Genomic DNA, 23,951 nt, shown 5'->3' on the forward strand with positions numbered 1-23,951 from the left:
ATTAAAACTCATTAGCCATAAGCAAACATTAGAAAAGTTTCAAATACTCAATGAATATCTTTTGAACTTCAAAAGGAAAAGTTACTTAAAAATCTCTAAAAAAACTCACAAAGTTCGAGATCCAAAGTTCATTTGATATCAAAACTGAGTGACACATTTGCTGCATTTACAGACATACCAACATATACATATATAAGTATATATCTTTTAAAGGAGTTACATTTGAAAAGCTTTCCGTTACTTGTTGATTAACGTTTTTGATGGTGATGATTGGATGTTAGCCGTGTTGCATTACCATGAATCCTCGCTTGGAAACGGCTTAAGTTAATTGCAGAAAATAAGAAAAACCATTCATGTCCAGCCGAACATCACCACCAACATGCTAAGTTGTTCATGCATAGATGCCCATTTAAGACGTTCTAGATGAGTTCTAAAACTCGCAGCCGAATAAACGTCTATCTGTGATCTCTCTTTCCGTTTTATGTGCTTTTTCTGTCTCTCCCCTTTCTCTCTCTCTCTCTCTCTTCGTTCTACACACACACACATAATGATGATGAATTCTGTGACTCGGTCTTATTTTTATCCCTGTGATCATGATTGATCAACGGTCTAAATGTCAATCAATCGATTCAATCTATATGTATGTCTGCATCTGTATCTCTGTGTGTGTGATCCTATGTTTGTGTAACAACACCTGTACAAATACCACAACAACCACAAATACCCTTAAATTCTGATAAAAAAAAATACAAACGGAAAATTCCAAATTGAACACATACTAATACACACACACACACACAAACGGCAAATTGAAATTGAAAACGAATTGAATTTGAATCGAATCGTGAAGCGCGGAACAATACAGCTGTACAATTTGCAGAGCACAACCATGCCCCTCCTGTCACTCAACTCGCATAACCTGCCGCCCGCCGGCTCGACCAGCTACTCGGCCCTGGGCGCCGGCGGCGGCACCTCGCTGACGCATCCAACCAATCTGGCCAATCTTGGCCTGCTGGACACTGGCGCCCTCTTGGGTGCCACCGGTCTGAGCGGTTTGGGCGTGGGACCCGGTGCCGGTGGCATTACCGGTGCCACATCACTATACGGTTTGAGCGGCGGCGGAGGTGCCAGTGGTCTGGGCAGCTCCTATGGTCCGCCCTTCCTGGACGTCGCCTCGAGCGCCTCGTATCCATTCACTGCGGCAGCCCTGAGACAGGCTTCCAAAATGAAGATGCTAGACGAGATCGATATACCGTTGACGCGGTATAACCGCAGCTCGCCCTGCTCACCCATACCGCCCAGCAATTGGGGACTGGACGAGTTCACCGACGGCCTCAGTGTCTCCATGATGCACAACCGCGGCGGCCTGGCACTGGGTGCCCTTGACTTGGACAGTAAGTACTAATATATAATATAATTATTATTATTTTTTAGAATAACATCTTCTTTTATAATATTTAATCAGCTCGCAATCATGGGTTAAATGGAGCCAGTGAACCGCAGGTGGATATGCTGGATATTCCTGGAAAGGGGCGCTGCTGTGTGTTCATAGCCCGTTTTCCATATGATCCGCCAGAGTAAGTACTTGTGATTGATTATCAAATATTATTTATAGCCATTTCCCTATTGCATAAAGATAAAAAATCATTTTTTGGGATATATTTATCATTCTAGAGTATCATTCATTTCTCATTAATGTGGTAAACTAAACAAAAACAAATTAAATATACATTTTTTATCATGATGCCAAGTTAATAAAAAACTTTTTATTTTTTTTAATTTTTGTAAAATATTAATATAGTAATATGAGAAACTTTAGCTTAACTTTTGACTTATTTTCATTCATTTAGCAAATATTGCAGAGCCCAAAAGTATGCAATATATTCATATAAATTCATTGTCCTAGCTTGAACAATCTGTCGTATACTTAATATTAAACTTAAACTTGCCTGATTTACTACCACTTAATAGATTAGCACAATCTGTATATTCGTTATATAACCTTTTCAAGATCTTTTTTCATCATACAGAACTTAATTCTTAAATATTTTCAAGCAATTTAATAAATTGAATTTAAAGTTTTTAAGAAGTCATCGTTGCGTTTTTTATATACTATTTAACTTTATGAACAGCTCTTTACTTAACTAATAAACAAACTACAATAATAAAAAAGATTTCCCTTGTGCCTATCCCCTAAACGATCTTCCCAATGGTTGTATGATAATCCCAAACCATATTTAGAACATGTCAGATTAACCTTTGTTATTTTCAGTGTTCATAATGAATTCCTTTCCATGCCTTGCAGGGAGGCTGAGGGCGAGCTCTCCCTGTGCGCCGGCGACTATCTGCTGGTGTGGACCAGCGGGGAGCCACAAGGTGGCTACCTGGATGCCGAACTACTGGACGGACGACGCGGCCTTGTTCCGGCCTCTTTTGTGCAGCGTTTAGTAGGTAAGTGATAGCTTCTGCTCTTCTTCTCTGTATATATATATAGTACCTGCTATTAACCACCTACCTTTGTATATGCTAGGCGACGACCTCCTGGAGTTCCATCAGGCGGTGCTGTCGACGCTGCGCGATGCCGAGGACGGATCGATGCAGTGCGACACCACATCGCTACCCTCCTTGCCGCCGCACAACCCATTGCTCACACACACCCACGAGGACCTGGCACGTTTGAGTGAGACGCACACCGATCTGGAGCACGACCAGGACGACATTAGCGACAATGGTAACTATTCCTGGTCCAATCTGTTGGTCCATTCATCTTGTTAATCTTTTGATTTTTGTGGCGATCCTCGAATGCGTCGCCGTGCATGGCATGAATGTGAGCATATAATTTAGATCCTTTCGATCATTTTTGATCGATCATCCTTGACCCTAATCCGCCATAGAGGCATCGCTAGCACTTTAGTCCGCTGCATTTTAAAGCTGCGTCCTTGGGTCAATTAGCTGGCTAATGACACACTTCTTGCTCCTCCCCGCAGTTCCAGCACCCAAGCACTTGACGCTGGAACGGCAGCTGAACAAGAGCGTGCTCATTGGCTGGTCACCGCCGGAGCCAGTGGGCTACAACCTCATCGACAGCTACCACGTCTACGTGGACGGCGTGCTCAAGGTCACCGTGAAGGCCAACGAACGCACACGAGCGCTTATCGAGGGCGTTGACTCCACGCGGGTGAGATGAGTCTACAAAATTTGGAAAAAAAAACTCCTTTTAAAATCAAGAATAAGTTTTGGAGATCATCAAAGGCAGCGGCAACTTTAGATACGTCTTCAATCCTGAAGATCATTTGTCTAAGAATGAACCGTCTTTAAACAAGTTCTCTGCACCTTGTTTATAGACGATTTGTTCAGATTTAAATACCATATCCAACACGTCCTTTAACTCTCGCATGTTACTAATAACTTCTCACACAAATATCACTTAATATTTACCAATAAAATACTCCATTCACTAGAAGCCAAAACGAATCCTACGAAAAAATAAGTTTAAAACTTAATAACTATCTTTTAATCTCCACAATTTAACATGCAAACCCGTAAAAACAATGACATACAAAGATGTTTTTCAAAAAAGAAACTTTAATTTTATTCTTGATTTTATAAGACGTTTTCTCTATCCAACTTTTCTATCTATAAGATCCAGAAATCTAACTTATATCCTTCCTTCCCCCTTAGCCGCATCGCATCAGCGTGCGGAGCGTGACTCAAAACCGACAGACCTCGAGGGATGCCGCCTGCACGATGATCATTGGGCGGGATACCGCCCACCTGGGCCCCTCGGCGGTGCGCGCTTCGCACATAACGTGTTCCTCGGCGGTCATCTCATGGCTGCCGGCCAACTCCAATCACCAGCATGTGGTGTGTGTGAACAATGTGGAGGTGCGCACCGTCAAGCCGGGCATGTACAGGCACACGATCACGGGCTTGGCGCCGAGCACCCAATACCGGGTGACCGTGCGTGCCAAGCACCTGCGGGCCGTGGGCCAACATGCCGCGAACGTGGGCCAAACAGGTGTAGCCGGCAGACCTGGTCAGGAAGAGGCGCCCGGAGCGTACGCTGACTTCCGTACCCTGACCAAGGGACTGCCCGATCCGCCACAGGAGATTCAACTAGAGGCCGGCCCGCAGGATGGTACCATTCTGGTGACATGGCAGCCGGTTAACAGGCCCACCTCGACGGGGCCTGTAACCGGCTATGCTGTGTATGCCGATGGTAAAAAGGTCACCGATATCAACTCGCCCACCGGTGACCATGCCCTCATCGACATTGGCAAACTGGGTGTCTTTAATCCACGCGCCGTCACCATTCGCACCAAATCCCGCGACTCCCAGTCGGCAGACAGTGCGCCCATCTTGATACCAAGTACTACTCCTAAAGTCCTACTCTAAAGTTCTTTAAACTAATGCTTTTCCTTTCACAGATACCGTGCGAAATGCCGTGGCCCGAAGGGTGCCTAACCAAATGGGCATGGGTCCACAGTTGCCGCAGGGACCGCATGGGATGCAGGTGCAGCAGCAGATGGGTGGAATGCCTGGACTGCCGGGTCAACAAGGTCAGAATATGATGGGTCAGCAGGATCATGGCCAGTACGATCCCAATCAGATGCAGCAGCAGCAGCAGGGCATGCAACCGCAGCCGGGTCAGCCGGGTCATCAGGTGAGTGTCGGGCGCAGGTGCGACGCCTTGGAGTCCGCCCACGCGTACACTGTAAATAATGTTTCTGTGAACTCGTTTCGTTTTATCATTTCGAAGCAATTGGCTAAGAACTCTTCTAAATTCTGTTGTATCTAAACTTTGAAGCCAACACACCATCGAAGAATGTACATAAGTTATTCTCGTGTAAACTCCCCACATCTATATATATATATATATATATATCTATATATATTAACCCAAGAAAACTGAATGCTAGTCACACAACAAAAGGAAAACCTTGAAATCCATTGCTTGTAAAACCCGCGCACCATCAGATTGAATCAGATTTCCCGCTCCCTTGTACTACTACTACCGATTTTCCATTGCATCAATACATTTTTCTGAACTTTCCACTTTTTACTATCCCTTTCTTAAGAGTTCAAATGTTGGCCTTCATTTGTTTAAACATTTACCTTTTCCTTACATCTACTCTTTCTCTCTCTCTCTGAAATTGTTTATCCTGGAAATATCTTTTGGCCTGCCTTGATTTTTCATATACTATCCTAATACTTTCTTTCGGTTACGATTTGTTTTGCAAATATAAACCTATTATATACATACACTGAGAGAAATTGTTAAGACATTCGCACAAAATTCACACACAAATTTCACATGTCCAAGAAACTGCCGTGACAGATGAGTTCCCGAACTTTGTGATAAGAACCCAAGCAAATTGAATTGAGACCTTCTCCCACCCAAAGAACTTGTATGTATGTAAAGTTATTTCTTATTATTTAATTTCTTTTATAATTTTAAATATATAATTTATGAAGAGCTATGCCAGAGTATGCAACTTTTGCTAGAAATTTATCAGTTTTTCTTTTTATAAGTTTCTAAGTTCGTTTGAGTATAGTTCACCATTAGCATGTCAGCAGCAATAACTATAAAACTATATACCCATAAGATTTTGAACTTTGTTGAGTTGTTCAGATTTAAACTAGAGTTTTAACTAAGTTTATTGAGCGGAAATGCCGAATAAAACAATTGTCTTTAAGGAAAAAAAATATAAAACAAAAAAACGCAATGCAACGAACAATTTTAAACAAAACAAGTACATGTTCATTTTCATTATATGAAACGATAAACTGAAAACTGAAATCGCAAACCTCGTACACCTCGATATCGACAAATCGACAAACAGCCTGACGGAGGCTCCGGATTGTTAGGTGGCCTGCTCGGTGGCCTCTTCTCGAAACCCACACAGAATCAAGTGAACCAGAATGTAAGTTTTACCCACAACATCTCTCTCGCATTTAACACACCACTAACACACCTCGTTACACCACACTGCTAGTCATAAGTATATAACGTATTTATCTGTAACACTTTGCGTACAAGTATCTAGATTCTAGATTCTAGACTCACATTTGGTTAGCTTAGCTAAAATACTTTGGTTAGGACTGGACAATTGAGCTTGTATATTGAAGCAAAACGACAGATTTTTACGTTTTTTTTTGTAGATTTTTGTGATTGGTTTCCTTAGCAAGTACTTAAGTATGTCTTTAGGGAACTAAATTTATACTTTTCGGCTGGCCTGTAAGTACTAACAAAACTGAACTCAAGATTGGATTGAAGAAATACTTAACTAGGTTTACAAACTGCATGGCTATTTTTGGTCTAATGTTAAGTAATTCCTAGAAGAAAGAATTACTTTTAGTCTACTTTGATTTGACTCAGTGATTAGTCAAACTCTTTGCAGATCCTTATCAGCTAACTCTGTATCTATAACTACTACTAAATCTCTAACTAATCTATGTAAAGATCTCCACTGACTATACATATGTAAATATGTATGTAAACTCGCAGTTAATGTTAGAAACATGTGTATACACCCACACTCTACAGCTACCCAGAGATACCAAACCACCAAGATACTCCGAAATACTATCCGTGCTTTCTTACTACCAATAACATCCTAACCCCTCAGTACATACTCGTCTAGCTTCGTACTCGACTATCAGCTATAGATCTTTGGCTTTTCAGTTCCTAAATGTATTTAGCTCGTAATGCTCCATTAAAACACATACACATAGACCTACACACACACACATACAGCTTTCGTACTTCCTTATTAGTTGTCTAAAGAGAAAAAAAAGAACCGCTAAAGCAAAACCAGCTGAATGCAGACGCCTCCACTTTGCTAAACGACTAAAAACCTCTCTAAAGACAATGTGAATGAAAAACAGAGTACAAATTAATAATTGCAACACCCAAAAAAAAAAAACTAAAAAGAAACAAAACTTAAGCTAACAAAATTTTAAATTCATTCAAATTGATTTAAATTCCGGCGCTCGTCGACAACCAGGGCTATCAACCAGGGGCACCAGGAGCGCAGCGGGGCATGGTCCCGATTCCGGGCAGGGCGCAGGGACCACAGCAACAGCAGCAGCAACAGCCCTACGGACCCCAGGGTTCCATGGGTGGGCCACGCTTTCGAGGACCAGTTCCGGGCCAGCTTAATATGCAGGGCCAGCAAATGCAGGGTCAAATGCAGGGTCAGATGCAAGGTCAGATGGCGGGTCAAATGCCTGGACAGATGCCTGGACAGATGTCTGGTCAAATGCCTGGTCAAATGCCTGGACAGATGCCCGGACAAATGCCCGGACAAATGCCCGGACAAATGCCCGGACAAATGCCTGGCCAGATGATGGGACCACGAGGACCGCTCAATCAGCAGCAGCAACAACAGCAGCAGCAGCAGATGCAGCAGGGCCAACAGATGATGCCAGGCCAACAGCCTGGACAACAGCAGACACAACCCGGACAGCCGGGTCAGGCCGGCCAAATGCCCGGGGCCCAGAAGAAACCCCGCTATTTCGTGGCCATGTTTGACTATGACCCATCCACGATGAGTCCCAATCCCGATGGCTGCGACGAAGAGCTGCCCTTCCAGGAGGGCGATACGATCAAGGTAAGCCCCCTGATACCCAACAACCCAAACTAATCCACACAGAACCACCAAGACACCTTTCAGCGGCCAGCAGCAGCAGGCTCTTACAGAGCCAACTAACTAACCATGGTGAGCCCGATCCGATTCGATCAGATCCGCAAAACCAATCGATGATGCAAATTGGATGCCAATTGATGTCCAGAATTGGCTGCGCTTGCTTGTTGCGCTAATTGAATGAATCAGTGCATGTTTTTCCTTCGCCCCAAAGACTTTTCACACTTTCCTCTCACTGACTCAGTAACAATCACAATCAGAATCAGAAGTCGTTGTGAGTTAACCCCTGACCCTTGACCCTTGACCCCCAAACTAAATATCTAACCAAACCGTACTCAATATCCACTTTGTAGACGTTGTTTCTCTCTTCTAATAGTTCCATAAATAATCGTTAAGTTAGCGTTATGCACTCAATACACTTACCAACTACAATAATCACTATCTATTCTGATTACCTAAGATCCTTACTAATATCTGTACTATCGGGGCTATATCCTTGTGTTTCATATAGGTATTTGGTGATAAGGATGCCGATGGCTTCTACTGGGGCGAACTGCGTGGTCGCAGGGGATATGTACCGCACAACATGGTCTCGGAGGTGGAGGACACTACTGCCTCTTTGACAGCCGGCGGACAGATGCCCGGCCAGATGGGCCAGGGTCAGGGTGTCGGCGTGGGTGGTACTGCCCAGGTGATGCCCGGCCAGGGAGCTCCGCAGCAGAGCATGCGCAACGTAAGCCGCGACCGCTGGGGCGACATCTATGCCAATATGCCGGTGAAGCGGATGATCGCGCTCTACGACTACGATCCCCAGGAGTTGAGTCCCAATGTGGATGCCGAGGTGAGTTCATATGATTTGATATTTCTTTTTGATTTGAGTTTTTCATTTGTTTTGTCCTCTTAAGCGCCGGGAAAGTCAGGCGGGAGGTGGTCTTATGGGTGGTATTTTTGGCAACTTATTGCCAGGTTTTAGCCAACATGTTTTGGCTCCAACGGAAAAGGCAGTGAGTCTTAAGAGAATACTTAAAAAGGAGCTAGTATAGAGGTAGAAGTTCATCATTTTGCTAGAAAGTAATCTAGAAAGTAGATACCTTTCCATAATCAGGTTTACACTGCGTATGCTTAATATTTAATATCACATGATTTTCGACTTTGAAGTTAGGAATTTCTTTAAAAACTCTATAACATTATGTAAAAATATTGCAATATTTCATGATACTTTCATAAGTTTTAGAATTTAAAGTCTGAAAAAGTGTATCACCTTGAAAAGACTTAACCAATCCTGAAAAAAAGGATGATCCAAGGATCATCAGTAGCCGTTCTTTCCTTGGGCTCGTTTCAATAAACCATCAATCAAGAAGCTTATATAATATTAATCTTAAATATTTCACAACTTCTCAAACTTCCAGCAAGTGGAATTGTGTTTCAAGACGGGCGAAATCATACTCGTTTACGGTGATATGGATGAAGACGGTTTCTACATGGGCGAACTGGACGGCGTGCGCGGCCTGGTGCCGTCGAACTTCCTGGCCGATGCGCCCGATCAGTACAACAACCAGATGGGTCCGGGCGGTGTGGCCGGCAGAGGTGGTCTCAGCCAGCGGGGCAGGGGTCAGGGGCCAGGAGCGAGGGGTCCACCGCCCCCGCCACGTGACAACATGATGCCCGGAATGGGCGGTCGCGGCCAACCGGGCAAAAGTAAGTAGGCTTTTGTGCAGTTCGAGATATGCCAAAATGGACTTTCGCATTTTTCATTTAAGTTTTCTTTCGTTTGTTTTTCCGTTCGAATTGAATACGAATTAACCAGTGATCGAAATGAAAACTGAAAAACCGATTCGAATAACTAACTATCTTAACGGGCCTACCAACAGTTTCTTTTTAACATTTTCGGTTTCTTTTCGGTTGATTCGTTTTCAAAAAAAGTAAAACTAAAACTAAACAAAAAAATCTGAAAGCCAATACTACAAAATAATACTTAAAAAAAAAAATATATACTTTAATCTCGAAAAAGCACTTTATAAGATGAATAACTATGCAGGTTCTTCCAGACTACATAAACAATTCCACCAGCGGGATAATATATATATATACTATACTATAGCAATCCATTTCTGTTCCGATAACCCAAATGTTTTCAGTTCTATTATTTAGTTAACCAAAACGATATATATATATAACTTACAGATCAGCGAACACAGAGAATATTTTCACTCCTTCTCTCTATTTCTGTCTTAACTCTCTATCGCCAAAAAAAAAAATTTTCTAGTGAAAACAATGAAAAAACAAGAAAAAGAAAAAGAAACAATTACAAGTTGAATACAAATTTTTGATTTTTGAAACGCCGCTAATTTGATTTCCATTTACGATTCCGAGCGAACTTTTGTACAACTCTTTTCTCCCAACAGTTATTTGGTTTTTCTTAATCTTAATCTTAAATGCGAGTTTTTGTTAATGTACAAATTAAATGATTTCCAGCACCAATCAGTTTGATATTTCCAACTTTTATATATACATATATATATACATATATGAATATAAATATTTCCTTCTTGTTTTTGTACGACTTTTTGTTTGGATTCCAATGATATAACTCTAATCCAATAATAAAAATATACAATAGATAGTTGTTGTTCTTGTTGTTGTACACACACAATATATAAAGTATTTCCAAATCATCAATCATCACTTCATCATTGATCAATCATCAATCATAACCTAAAATCGAGATATCTTAGAAATCGAAGTTTCTAAAAATCGAATATTTTGGTTTCATTAAATCATCTCATTTCCTATATCATCCTATATCCTTTTGTATATATATAACTCTTCACTTAGCTTTCTTTAATCTTGTCTGTACGAAATTTTTTAGTTTTGATTTCCCTCTGATTTCTGTCTCTCCTTGTCTTGCGTGCTTTCTTTTCTAGACGTGTACAAATCTAGATGGTCTCTTGCATGTTACTTAACCAAAAGTATATATTCGAAAACAGTTTGTTCTTAAGTTTCTTTATTTACTTTGGTGATGATTTGAGTGTTTTTCTTTTAAAGTAAAGCAATTGTTTGCCTTAACGATACGAATTACTTGCACCTGATTGCCGAATGAAATTGATTGCCTAGTTGATCACCACCGAGCCATAGATCGATCACAAAGTCAACCTCTGAATGTGCCTTGTTACCGATGATAAATTAAAAAAAAAAACCATATGAAAAGTCACCCAGAATGCCCACTACTCATCCACGGATGGAGACGGGAGCCAGAGATTAGTGGTGGCCAAGTGACAGGACAGAGATCCGATTGGGACTTAGGTCCTAGGGAGTTACGAGTACTTCTAGGTTATGAACCCTATTTAAGTCCCAGATATCCAAATATTACCCCCCTAAAAAAAAACAAAGTTAAATAACGAGTACGAGTATCTGCTTTTCGAAACAAAATATTTCTTTTAGCGTTGTTTCCTCTCGTTGATTTTTGAATATTTTTGTTTCGATTTTCTGTTGACTTCTTTCCTTCTGGTTTTTCTGAATGTTGGTCTTGTTTGTTTGCCAATTAGCTTCTTCGATATATATATATTTGATATTTGTTAATTTTCGTTCAAAATATAACAACAAAAACAACAACAGCATCAGCAAGGGCTACAAGCACCAAATAATAATAATATATATATCAAATTTTTCAAATCAAATACGAGCAGTATTTTGTATTTAATGTACATTCTTATATTGTAAAATAATTAACTTTTAACAACTTATTTCCATATATAACTACTTTAATATACAATGCCATATGTACCAAGTGCCGATCAAGTGCCCGTCCAAAAAATGCTATATATAACTTATATCTTATTTAAAATATCCTTTAAACTGCATACAAAAAAAAAAGCTTGTGCAAATGCCAACAAAAAAGAACTCTAAATAGGGGGTTCAAATAGGGCTTTTGGTTAGCCAAAAACGAAGAAGGTAATATTTAATACAATTTTAATCTATATACGTCTGGACCAATAACCACCAATCGAATCAAATGCAATCATTTAACTTAACTCTCTATCTCTTCTCACATTTTATCTAATCCAAATTCAACTGACTACCTTTTGGCGCCTCTCACTCTCGTTTCAAATTATGTCTTTGCGCAAAATGAAATTTTTAAAATCTAAAAAACCCTAACATTTTCGAAAGAGCCCGTATTATATATTTGGAAGTCCAGTTTGTGACCCTTGGGTCAGAAAATTGAAAACCCTTTATTTAACCTTTAACCTATAATTTTGAGTTGTCCATTGATTTGTTCGTGAACTGCGGTGAATTATATAGAACCAACGATTATTTGATTTGATACCCAAAATACCCGCGCGAAGATGAGTTAATATATATATATTATATGTATAATGAATCTTTCAAAACTAAAACTAAAAAATTAATCACAGTTTTCTGAACAGGCAGCTCCAAATCAATCTGCAAAAAAAAAAACAAAAATTGTACGCGAATAAAATTTCAACATTTCGATTGGTTTTTTGATTTATACTTTTTTCAATGCCTAATTTCGACTTAAGTTCCAATTATGATATATATAAATTTTCGGTTTTGACTACTACAACTTCTTTCGAATAATTTTTTGTAATGGTCTGCTGTGGTAAATGTGAAGTCTTTATGTTATATTCGTTGCTATAGATGCTCGCCCTGCTTCCCCTACACTGTTAGACAACACGGGCCATCCTGCCCCCGATCACCAAACGCAGGTAAATACTCTTTCTCTTTTGTTTCCTTTTTTGTTTTGATATATCGAACGAAAAAAAAAAGAAAATTATAAAATATAAAAAATATATAGATATACAATATTTTCATTTGTTTGTTTGTGAAAATAAATGCTAAAGCTAATCTAAAGAAAAGAGTTAAGAATACGCCAAAATGTAACCACAAACTGTTCACCAAAATACCAAAAAAAAAAAAAATACCTATATACCGTATTATTATTGCTACAATATACAGTTACAATCTACTACTATTACAACAATAACCTATCCTTGTACCTGTACCTATACCTATACTATCTCTGTCACTCATTACTTTTCGGTTCCGATTCTCGGCCAAATTAAAAAGAGAAAAAAGAAACTCCGTTATTATCCCGACACTCAGACAGAAGAGGAACACGACATATCTTTCCTGCGACATACTGCTATCGCTTTCCTGCACACACGCCACCTGTGTCGTGCGGAATCTTTCACACTCGCCATTACTCCGACTCGATCGTCCATTGTTCCGTCCTCTTTTCTCTATCTCTCTATCTATCTCTCTCTATGTCTATAGCTACATACCTCTTAACTCACGATGTCTATATGTAAACCATAACAGAATAACCCAATTCAAACGCTTACAGTACAGTACTTGAACATTCCAATTAACGATACCAAATCAACCGATTTATATATACCTATATATATATATAAATATATAGTACATATGTATAGCTAGCAACATGTTTATCTTGTAGTTAACATTCAAAGACAACAGCGACATTATAAATACAAACATAAAAACCAAGCCAGAGGCTCGTCCGTGTAAAGATATATCCCAAGATTCATAGCCTGCAAATGCCGCACTTCATGTTGGTGTAAACTCAGTATAAAGCTAATGTGTGTATAGTCTGTATATAAAGTCAAGAATCTTGAACAAATATCAGTAACGATTTCCACAGCAACAATCATTTACATCGATTTTTCTTATTAGTTTGTTAATCACTTCTTTTCCATACATTTCTAATATCATTTTTATTCTAACTATTTCACTGCTTTTTCATTTTGTTTATAAAGTTTTAAGTTTATTTTTCCAACTTTTACTCAGCTTACAGACTTCCGGAACTTTCTAACTAAGTCATGAAAGAAGGCTTTTATTTAAAAGTCCAGCTGTTTGCCTACTCCAAGCTAGTATAAGAATGAAATCATATTAGAAAAGCATTTAATTTTGATAGCTATAAATATCTCTTGAAATGCTTAAATCTGCTTATTTATAATCTGATATTTATAATCTCCCTTACTGCTTCTAAATTAGCTTGGAAAGCAAACCAAAAAAGAGATAATAATAATCTGGAAAATGAGATAATAAGTGTATAAATCTATTCACACAGTATCCGTAACTCCTTATCTTAGAATCTTAGAATCGTCAAATACCAGATACTAGATACTAGATACCAGATACCATATATGCCAGATACAAAATACACACTCAAGTAAACGTATTGCTGATAAGACGTGATACATAAACCTATAAATATATATATATATATATATAACTATATATGAATACATTTTTGTTTTCTTACTGGTATACGCTACTAACTATATTAATTAATTGCTACTACTACTACTACTACTATATGGAATATTGGATGTAATGTGTACAAATTTCTATGTGATTCACTGTATGTGTAATACCTTGACTATTTTTCTTTTCGGTTTTGTCAGTTGGCCTTTTAAGTTTTTCTAACCCGCCTTAGTTGAACCCTGAAAACTGCTATTTGCTTTTCGATTACTATCAACATTTCCCCTCATATGATTTCCTCTGGCTCACCCTCGTCAACTATGATTTCCTCAATAGATTTGCATTTAGCTTTTACTTTAAACAATGATCAAACACCGAAGTAAAGACTAGCAAAACCAATGACTTAAAAACAATAAATTACATTTTTTATTTAAGTTTAGTTCATCGACACAAAGCTCATAACGGATCTTGTCCGCTGATTAATTATGATTTCAATGATTGCCTAGACACGTAAAACAAAAATAACACAACCTTCGACATATCATATCAAGGTAGTGTAAATAAATAGAGCTCTAGAACCATAGAAGTCCGGTCCAAAAAGAGGGATTTCCAAAGTCCCTTCCGCACTGTCTGGAAAATATATTTTTTCTCAGAATGCGTGTCTTTTTTTTGAGAAATTTTCTTTTACTTTTGCCATGCAAGTTTTTCAGTTTAACTTTTTGGCCTTAGGCCCGTTTTTTTTCAGTTTTGAGTTAACAACTATTGAGAAACGTTGCTAGTTCTACATATTTTTCGTTTTTTGCTACAAACCAAAAGGTGTGTGTATAAAGAACTGAAATCACGTAATGCTACTGTTACTCGTTTTAATTGAGGCCAGAAATCAAGCCTCCTGCTGCCCTCGCTTCTTTCCAGAAGTGAATGGGACTTGGAGTCCATTGATTGAGTCCCCAGGCTAAGCACTATGTTTCATTTTAGTGAGGATTCGCAGAGGATCCTAGTTCGGTTTTTTGACTAGCCTCTTTACGTAGTTAACGAACGTAGCTGCCATTACTAACAAAAAAAAAAAAAACACAACCAAACTTTCATCTCAAGTAACTCGGCGATGCAATGCTCGAGAACCTCGCTTAAACTAACCAGTTACCCCGGCTAACTTAAAAAAAAAAGAATACATACTATATACTTGAGAGAGCATTGAAAAAAATCCATGAAAATATTAAGAAACCCCCATAAATATACGTACCATATATATACCATATATATAACATACTTAACAATTAGTTTTTTGCCATTCGTTAAATACGATCGCTGCCTGATTGGAAGCACGACTAACATGTATTTTGTGGTCCTTGGACCAAACGCCACCTTGCAGGGGATGATCGGTCGCGTTGGTAATGTCGGCCTGCAGCAGCAGCAGCAGCAACAGCAGCAGCAGCAGCAACTCCAACAGCAGCAGCAGCCGTATGGTCAGCAACAGACGCAGATGGGACAGCAGCAGCAGCAACAACAGCAAATGGGACAACCTGGAATGATGGGTCAGCAGATGGGTCAGCCGATGGGTCAGCAGATGGGCCAGCAGATGGGACAGATGGGTCAAATGGGTCAGATGGGTCAACAGCAGCAACAGCAGCAACCGCCGGTAACGACACAGGCGCAAACGGGTGGCCTCTTCTCCGGTGCGACTAGCCTGCTCTCTGGTGCTACCTCGGCTGCCACCGGTGGTCTATTTGGGTCGAAGCAACCGCCCAAGACGGATCCAATGCAACCACAAGGTGGTGTGCAGCCAGCGCAGCAACAAGCAAATGCCTTCGGTGCCCAGCAGCCCGGCATGGGTATGCAGCAGGGGGGAATGCAGCAGGGGATGCAGCAGGGGATGCAGCAGGGTATGCAACAGGGGATGCAACAGGGGATGCAACAACCGGGCATGCAACCCGGTATGCAACAGGGTATGCAACCCGGTATGCAACAGCAGCAGCCACAGCAACAACAAGTGCCACCGCAAGCCCAGGCTCCGCCACAAGGACCGGGCGCCGGTCTGCTGGGCGGCCTTAAGGGTATCGCGGCAGCGGCGCCCGGCGGCGATGTCCTATCGAAAGGCAAAGACCTCTTCGGAAAATTCGGGTTCGGCTTTGGCAAATAACCCCGGTCATTCTATAGGGTCCTGTTATATTATTCGTAGATTAGACTTATTATTACTATTATGATTATGATTATTGCTATTGATTACGGATTACTAAGCTAATATATAAAGAAAAAAAAAAACACAGACGATGATGATTAGATCGAGGAGGACAGACAAACCAATGCTAAAGTTAAAAGAAAAACCCATACTTTTAGGCCCAGGCTGTGGGCCAATGTGTGTATGTTGTTGTTGTTGTTGTTGATATGAATATGATATGATATGACTAATAGTACTAATGGTAATATTTTTTATTAATTAAATTGATAGAAATATTATGAGTGACCGACAGACAACAGCAGCATCGGCCTAACAGCTGGGCCAAAAAAAACCAAAAACAACAAAAAGCCACAAGCCCAGATAAATTGTTGTAAAATTATTTAACAAATTGCCTGCCGGTTTAGGTGACTGCAACTCGATAAAAGATTCCACTAACCCATTTAAAGGATAAAGCTCTATATAATGCATAAACCAACACACACACACACACTGAGACACATACAGATGCAATACACACTCACATAGATACTGAGAACACAGATATATTATACAAAAAAAAAAAAGAAAAACCAATACAAATACAAAAGTAAGGGAGGAGAAATATATTATATACATACATTATATTTACAATTATTTGTTAACGCACATTGTTAAATTTGCTACTGTTGCTGACCAGTTTATAAATAAAAACCAAACCGGATGGTAAGGAGGAGAAGAGAAAAGGAGTATAGAGGAGAGAAGATAAAGCAAACACATAAGGTAAACTAAAACCAAAAAAAAACATAAACATAAACATACATATATTATATGTATATATTTCAAATATATTGAAAACTAAATTGAGATACACTATAAAACTTACATTTATAAATCAAAAAACAAAAACAAAAACACAACCGAATGTTGAGCAATGTCAGGCAGGCGAAATGATGAGGCCGAACCAAAAAACAAAAAACCAAAAAAAAAAAACAAAAATATAAATAATGAAGAAGAAGACGATACATACATTAAAGTAAAATAAATAAATCGATATGGTACATATTTACATATATTCGCATATACTAAATACGATTTCGCATTCAAAAGCCAACCTCCAATCGGGCGCATTTCCAAGACAAGGCGACCTTGACTTCCAGTCCAGCACAAGAAGCTAACTTTAATCCCTTGAACATCCCCACCCCCCATGCCTTCTTTTCAATCCAGTGATAGCCGAAGCCAAAATTTCTATCTCTTAATTCCTAGTAAAAACTTTCCCCCCTTTTCTCACGACTGCTCGACTCAAAAACTTCTCTTTATTCTATGCAACCGAAAGAAATTTTGTTCAGTGTTTGATGTCCATAGAAGCCATATGCGATAAAATATCAGTGTAACTTAAAGCAAACCAAAGACCAAGAGAGAGATCTACTCCTACATACATATATATATATATATATATATATATATATATGGGATACCCAACAAAATGGCAAATACAAAGCAAATATAATGTACTAAGCACAAGATCGTAGCATTAGACCCTGGAGACATGTTCACTAAATTCAGCAAAAAGGAGACTTTTCCACAACCTTCTTTAGCCACTTAAGCCGCCGCCCCTATTGCTTTTCTTACCAACTTTCTATCGCTATCTAACCCTAACTTTTACCTAACCAAAAGTACACATACCTTTTCGATTGTTATTTTAAATACTACCAATTAACAGATAGTTAGTTACTCGCCTATGCCGCATACTTACGACTACTTCTGTTCTCCTCTCGTGGAAACTTTATGCTTTATTATCCGATACGATCCGATCCGAGAGAGAGAATGAAAATTTGCAGATAGTCAAGGTGTTTCCTAATGTTTGAAAATTGCTTTGACTCAGCCCTCATGATACACACTCAGCATAACACAGACAAATACATTGCGTACCTCTTGCTTTACGAAAATACAAAATACATTCAAGAAATGGAAAGTATAAAGATAACAAAAACCAAAAAAAAACAATTATATTAATGACAAAATTTACCAAACAAATATATTAAACAAGGCATATTTAAAGAGCGCATAGAGAGTTGCATATGTACATGTGCTTGGCCGGCAAACAAGACAACATAATTGTGAGCAAATGATTACTTTAGACACACACACTTACCACAACTGATACATAGTTACACTGCAAAATGCAAATTGCAAATTGCAAACTGCAATACCGAACACTGTAAATTGTAAACTGGCAAAAACAAAAAACATATAGTAGAGAAGGGCTGTTATAGCCAGAAAATGTTGATCGAGAATGACTTACCGAAATCGAAACAAGCGTTAACTTTTCCCACGTAAACGATTTAAATCTAACAATCAAATCAAGTCACTGTATTATTCAGCCACATCGGATAGACAATTACAATCTACAAGCCTAACTTCGGCAACCACCGAAGCCGTGATGCCTACGTAAACCGGAAGATATATCATATTCGAATTTACAAGGGCACAGCGGAAATACACACACAAATACAAATACAAACAGCAGACAAACACACTTACACACACACTCTCTCTATAATCATTTACTAGACACCTACCTATACAAGTATACAAGAACAGTTTATTTCCTCGGAAACAAAGCGAACAATATAGAATAAATGAAATTAAATTCCCATTAAACACACACACTGGCAAAAAAAAAAATGATAATGGCAAAAAAACGAGTACTATGCAATATGAAATGGATAAAACAAAAACCAAAAAAACAAAAAAAATACAAATGAAAACCAACTAAATTGTTATACTGTATTATTATACTTTTTCTATAAATTATAATTTCCTTATTGAACGACAAAAAAGCGAAAAAAATAATAATTAAACAACAATTTCAAAGAAAAAAAAATCAAAAACGCAGCATTTCAATTGCCTTAATGAGGCGTTTCTTCAATTTCAGTGATATTACTCATACGACACGTAGACCCGTGTATCTGTTTGCATGTCGCGGCACGAGGCATTCTTTATGGACTGTTTATCTCTTGCTTGCAGAATACTTTCGAGATGGGTTATCTTGATTAATTCGTAGAAGAGTACTGTATTTTAATAATGCATAAAAGTATTTACAAAGTCGCTAACTAAATATCTAAATCTAAGTTGTTAACTAACTGCTGCCGCTGCCCAGTTACGCAAGCTGCGTGCGAACGTCAAGCGGCAACAGGTGAGGAGATAAATCTTGTGACGTCCGTTCATAACCGGATCAAACAGACTGGATTAGATTAAGGGTGTTTACAGCTTGGCTTCCAGAACAGGTGCTTCCTTTTTCATTTGCAGGTGACTCGAAAGTTGGCTGTCCTCTTGGCAGAATCGCACATTTCCCATGACGGGCAGCATTTGCTGCACTTTCAGGCTCATGTTCTGCAAGATCAACAGGACATCGTGACTAGCCATCTCCTTGGCCACTGAGATTAGCATTTCACTGAAGGTGGCATCGAACTGCATGAAGCGGGTGCAATCGAGGACCACTGGGAAATCATTTTGATACAGTCTGCAGGCACTTCTCAGCTCAGTTCGCAAAGCATCTACGCCGGTGTAGTAGACATCCGACTGGGGTACAATATGCACATAGTAGGTGGAGTCAAGCTGCAGAGAGGGTTTATAATTAAATCTATGTAGCTAGTTAGGATTTTAAGACCTTACCTGTTTCAGGGTGACTTCAAATTTGGGATTGCCCAGGCGCAAAAGAACAAACACCATGCTAAGTACAATTCCGAAAAGCAGACCCAACTCCACGCCAGCCACCAAGCAGATGATGAAGCTTCCCACCCAGCTAAAGAAGTCCTTCTTGTTTGTCTGCCAAAGTTCCTTAACAGGAGCCAAATCAATCTGTTTGTAAAGAAATCATAAATATTTGAGAATATGATATCAATCTCAGAAAATGAAAAGTACACACCATAAAGATGACCGCCGCAATCAGAACGGCGGAAAGTGAGGCCTTCGGAATGTACTGGAAGTAGGGAGTCAGAATACTCAATGCGGAGAGCACTATCAATCCCGTGTAGATGCCAGCCATTGGGGTTCGAACTCCGGAAGCCTGACTTACAGCCGAGCGGGTAAAAGCTCCACATGTGGGCATGGCACTGAAGAAAGAACCGGCAATGTTGCACAGACCCAAGGTCAACATCTCTTGCGAGGCATCCAGATTGCCATCCTTGACTGAAAAAGTGATATAATAAACAAAAATAAAGAAAACTCTCTAACCAACAAATATCACGTATACGCACCGAAGGCCTTGGCAATAGCCACATTGGCCAAAACTGCCACAATAGGCACAACAACAATTCCGCTGCCCAGCTCATGCAGGATATCCGTGAACACATAAGTGCGATTCTGGTATTCAAAAGCAAAGGGCGGCAACTTGATTGTGGGCATCGCCGAGGAAACCTTTGAGGAAAGGGCAAAGGGCACCGCCTCAATGGAACTCTTCTTGACCCAGATGAATACTATAAGACCGGTGAAGAAGACAACCAGAGCATTGCGCGAGATGCTGATGTACCAAAGGATCTTCTTTAGACGACGGGTGACAGCCGTGTCCTGTTTGAAATTTACTTGCGATAGGAGCTGTATAAAGAAAATATAGAAAAAATTGATGATTGATTTACTAATTTCTCATATTAGATGGGAACTCCTCACTGCCTCATTTTTATGAGTTATTCATTATCTATGCTATAATTATAGCAAGGGAGTTTTTGCTACTTGGCGGAACGTGACTTCGGTAAAAAATCAAAAGTAAATACAGGTTGCCAAACTAGCCAATCTCAAGTTATATTTTAAGCTAACATAAAAGTGAGTTTAATCATACTAAATAGGTGTTTTTCATCAAGTTTAGTAACTAGTTTGTACCAATTTTCTTTTTTTCTTCTTTTCGTATAAGTCATGATTTTATCAGTTTTAATAAAAATATTTAACTTACCCTCAACAAAAGCAGCACAACCATGCAGGACACCCCCATGGCGGCATCCGTAGGACGAATGTTGGTGAAAAAATCACCAATCGAGGGGAACCCCTTAATGCGAACACCCAAAAGATTCTTGATCTGGGCAAATACCACAATCAAAGCTGTGCCCGAAGTAAAAGCCTTAGTCACCGGAGCCGGAATAAAGCTGACAATGAATCCCAGCTGAAATACTCCCATGGCCAGTTCCACTAAGCCGGCAAGGAATGCCAAAACGATGACCACCTGCACTGGCTTATCCGCACAGAACTGCAGTGTGAGAATGGCCATCAGGCTGGTGGGTCCAATGGAAACCTGTGGTATCGTTCCGAAAAACACATAGATAATAGATCCAATAAAGGCGGAGTACAGGCCGTACTCTGAAGAGAGACCCGCCAGCGCTGCATAGGCAATACTCTGTGGAATAATGGTCAGACCCAAGGTGATTCCGGCTATCAAATCCGCAAACGCCTGCTCTCGATCGTAGCTGGTAATCCAACTGAGGAAGAAAATACGTCGAACTAGCCAGTGGGCTTCCTTGGGCCTGGAATATTTGCTGGCCACATCCAAGTCGACGGCGTGACCCTGGCTATAATAGTCCTCGCCATTCTGAGCCGTGTACTTCTCCTTCTCCTCGCAACCAGCTGAAATCAAGAGAAAAAATTCTCTATGTAACTTGGAGTTGGATAACTTTAAGTCGTAATTCCTACGATCGTAAATGGTGGATATAGTGGCTTGGGATTGCCCAGTGGCTTCTCCATTTCCGCGACTACGACTTCGAGTAGTTTTGGGCCACAGGCCGAACGTGTGCTTTCGCGGCCAACGCATTGTGTACTGATTTTTGGTTTCTGTTTCAGTTTCACCAATGGCCAGGTACAAACGCTCTGCCAGCCGAAATTGTTTGATTTTGTCAGGGGATTTTTAGCATTTTAATAAACAAAACGAAAAAAAAAATCAAAAACAAACGAACAGTCCGGCTTGTCCGCTACCGAGCCGAGCCGAAAGCACGGCGAGAAAAAAAAGCGCAAAACTTTAATTGTGTGAAATCGTAATTAAGCACATATGTTGTCGTACTCTCGCTCTGGCTCTGGCTCTGTGTTCCTCTGTAATTTGTTTAAATAACTGAGATTCTTAACTGATATTGAGGGGCAATTATTGGAGAGCCAATACATTCACATACCACTTAATTATATATCTCTATATGCATGTACAAGACCCTAAAACCAGTTATATCTTCCGCGAACGCTCTTTATGTAAATTTCATTAAAAATCAATTTTTTACCCAGTTTTTTTTTATATAGGTTAAACAAAGAGAAACACGAGTGGAACTCAATCAAAACAAGTGATTAAGTTTTTTATAGAACATCACGGAAAATTAATGCAAAAAATTAGCACATCGATTATTGCTGCTCATATAGAAAACAAATCCGGATAGTCACAAGTGCGTACTGACTCCAGACAGTGTCTATTAGTCATCTGTCTTTCTATGGATCTAAATTAATAGTACAAGCCATTGATCTTAGGTGTTACCTTTCACATGAATACGAGTAGGTTAACAGAATTCTGTGAAAAATCTGTTACGTGTCAAAGCTATCAAGTTAAGAATAGAATTGAGACTTTCTTTACTTGAATTTTTAGCTATTTTCATTACCATCTGCATAACTCATTACTTCAATAAGAAATGATTAATCATATAATTTTATTATATGTGAATTTTATTATATAATATTAATTTTGTTTTTAGTGTCTGGATAAATATCATCTTTCTCAAATCAGGTACCAATACAATCAAATAATTACTTTATTTTATCTTGTCAGCAAATGTTAATATTTGTGGTTGATGTTTTGACGAGTTAAATATTTTTAATACTCGGGTGTTATCGGTCATGATGGACGAAAACCGAGACCCAAAATGAATGCTAATTTGTAACATCAGGCCAAAAATTTTAACAACTTGCGTCAAATCTATCTCCAGCTGTTGTTCGATTGCTAATTAAAACGCGAGATCGGCGGGTGGCTTTTATGACGGTTGTAAAATTGGCCAAGTAGTGTAAATGGTTAACGGTTATAAAATGATCACGAGCTAAGAATATCGGCCGAATCGTGCCAGGAACTGTGATAATGGGTAAGTCCGAAAATGTTGATCACTTTACACTGTGGTACATCCTTTAGTTCATGTTATATCCTTACCATCGAAGGATAACTTCTTTACGATCGACATTATACACGTATCCACATATGCTTTTCAAACGAAGGACATTCGATTATCGTGACTTAGGAATATTTTCAACTATATATCCTTGCCCCCTGAGTGAGCCAAGTGCACGGCTTCGCAATCTAATGAAAACTGCCGAATAAGCGAATTTCTGAATGATAAATAAGTAAGTACGGACGGATTTTTCTGATAAAGACGAAAAATGAAAAGAGTCAAGAAAAAAGGCGACAAACACGCTTTTATTTTCTGCTCGAGATCAGCACAACAATGACATACTTAACGCCCATTCGGCAGGCGGATGGCCGAGCAAACATTGCGGAGCAGGGTTGGGCGGTGGGATCTGCCTGTACGGAGCACAAAAAAAGTGAATATATAACTGGAAATGTCAACGGCACCGGTGGCAAAAACTACCGCCGTATCGCTGTCATATGTCCCCGTGCTCCAAATGCGCAGTGGGGGAGGCAATCTGAAAAATCCCATCCCAATGGGTTTATCGTGTGGAATCCAAGTAATTTTCCACCTTCGACTGCCGGCCAAGTGGCATTCCACGCACCTCGATCGATAAATGATGGATCAATATTTAGATTTAGGCTTAGATCGATTAAACGATCACAAATAAGTCAGCCAAATATCTTAGCACAAGCTGTGACACCTTGTGTCAGGCATTCTAAGGGGTTCTCTTTAATGGGTTATTCATTAAATGATCAAAATATTTAAATAATA

General features: G+C 39.5%; 2 protein-coding genes across 14 annotated transcripts in view; one reads left to right on the top strand and one right to left on the bottom strand.

Moving 5' to 3' along the window:
• Window positions 1–19,002, top strand: part of LOC108105593 (peripheral-type benzodiazepine receptor-associated protein 1) — a 29,757-nt gene extending 10,755 nt beyond the window's left edge. For 2 of the 11 annotated variants that reach the window (XM_017212257.2, XM_017212265.2), the window contains exons 7-19: window positions 851–1,394; window positions 1,466–1,577; window positions 2,273–2,451; window positions 2,531–2,731; window positions 2,988–3,178; window positions 3,682–4,369; window positions 4,428–4,663; window positions 5,844–5,924; window positions 7,008–7,613; window positions 8,158–8,487; window positions 9,056–9,344; window positions 12,303–12,370; window positions 15,259–19,002. In XM_017212257.2, the coding sequence (XP_017067746.1) occupies window positions 851–1,394; window positions 1,466–1,577; window positions 2,273–2,451; window positions 2,531–2,731; window positions 2,988–3,178; window positions 3,682–4,369; window positions 4,428–4,663; window positions 5,844–5,924; window positions 7,008–7,613; window positions 8,158–8,487; window positions 9,056–9,344; window positions 12,303–12,370; window positions 15,259–16,026 (4,293 nt within the window). In that variant the 3' untranslated portion in view covers window positions 16,027–19,002. The remainder of the gene's footprint in view (window positions 1–850; window positions 1,395–1,465; window positions 1,578–2,272; window positions 2,452–2,530; window positions 2,732–2,987; window positions 3,179–3,681; window positions 4,370–4,427; window positions 4,664–5,843; window positions 5,925–7,007; window positions 7,614–8,157; window positions 8,488–9,055; window positions 9,345–12,302; window positions 12,371–15,258) is intronic. The other 9 variants (XM_017212259.2, XM_017212261.2, XM_017212260.2 and 6 more) reach the window with 8 other exon arrangements.
• An 86-nt stretch (window positions 19,003–19,088) lies between these two features.
• On the bottom strand, window positions 19,089–23,358 carry LOC108105558 (sodium-independent sulfate anion transporter). Of its 3 annotated transcripts, none has more exons than XM_017212199.2 (6): window positions 23,204–23,358; window positions 20,993–21,657; window positions 20,304–20,640; window positions 19,973–20,235; window positions 19,720–19,905; window positions 19,089–19,662 (listed from the first exon to the last, which is right to left on the bottom strand). In XM_017212199.2, the coding sequence occupies exons 1-6, from the start codon at window positions 23,232–23,234 to the stop codon at window positions 19,309–19,311; spliced, it is 1,836 nt and encodes a 611-aa protein (XP_017067688.2). In that variant the 5' UTR covers window positions 23,235–23,358; the 3' UTR covers window positions 19,089–19,308. The 3 variants fall into 3 exon arrangements, with proteins under 3 accessions (XP_017067688.2, XP_041674672.1, XP_041674671.1); XM_041818738.1 differs by lacking the exon at window positions 23,204–23,358 and adding an exon at window positions 21,724–22,629; XM_041818737.1 differs by lacking the exon at window positions 23,204–23,358 and having other exon boundaries at window positions 20,993–22,633.
• Window positions 23,359–23,951: the final 593 nt, after the last annotated feature.

This window comes from Drosophila eugracilis, unplaced genomic scaffold (genome assembly GCF_018153835.1).
Source record: "Drosophila eugracilis isolate 14026-0451.02 unplaced genomic scaffold, ASM1815383v1 contig_367, whole genome shotgun sequence".
NCBI classification, from domain to species: domain Eukaryota; kingdom Metazoa; phylum Arthropoda; class Insecta; order Diptera; family Drosophilidae; genus Drosophila; species Drosophila eugracilis.

Coding starts and splice junctions, on each gene's coding strand:
- LOC108105558 (XM_041818737.1), bottom strand. CDS start 21,841: ATGCGTTGGCCGCGAAAGCACACGTTCGGCCTGTGGCCCAAAACTACT. Junction 20,236..20,303: donor GGCTATTGCCAAGGCCTTCG/GTGCGTATACGT, acceptor TCACTTTTTCAG/TCAAGGATGGCAATCTGGAT. Junction 19,663..19,719: donor TTGAAGTCACCCTGAAACAG/GTAAGGTCTTAA, acceptor CCCTCTCTGCAG/CTTGACTCCACCTACTATGT.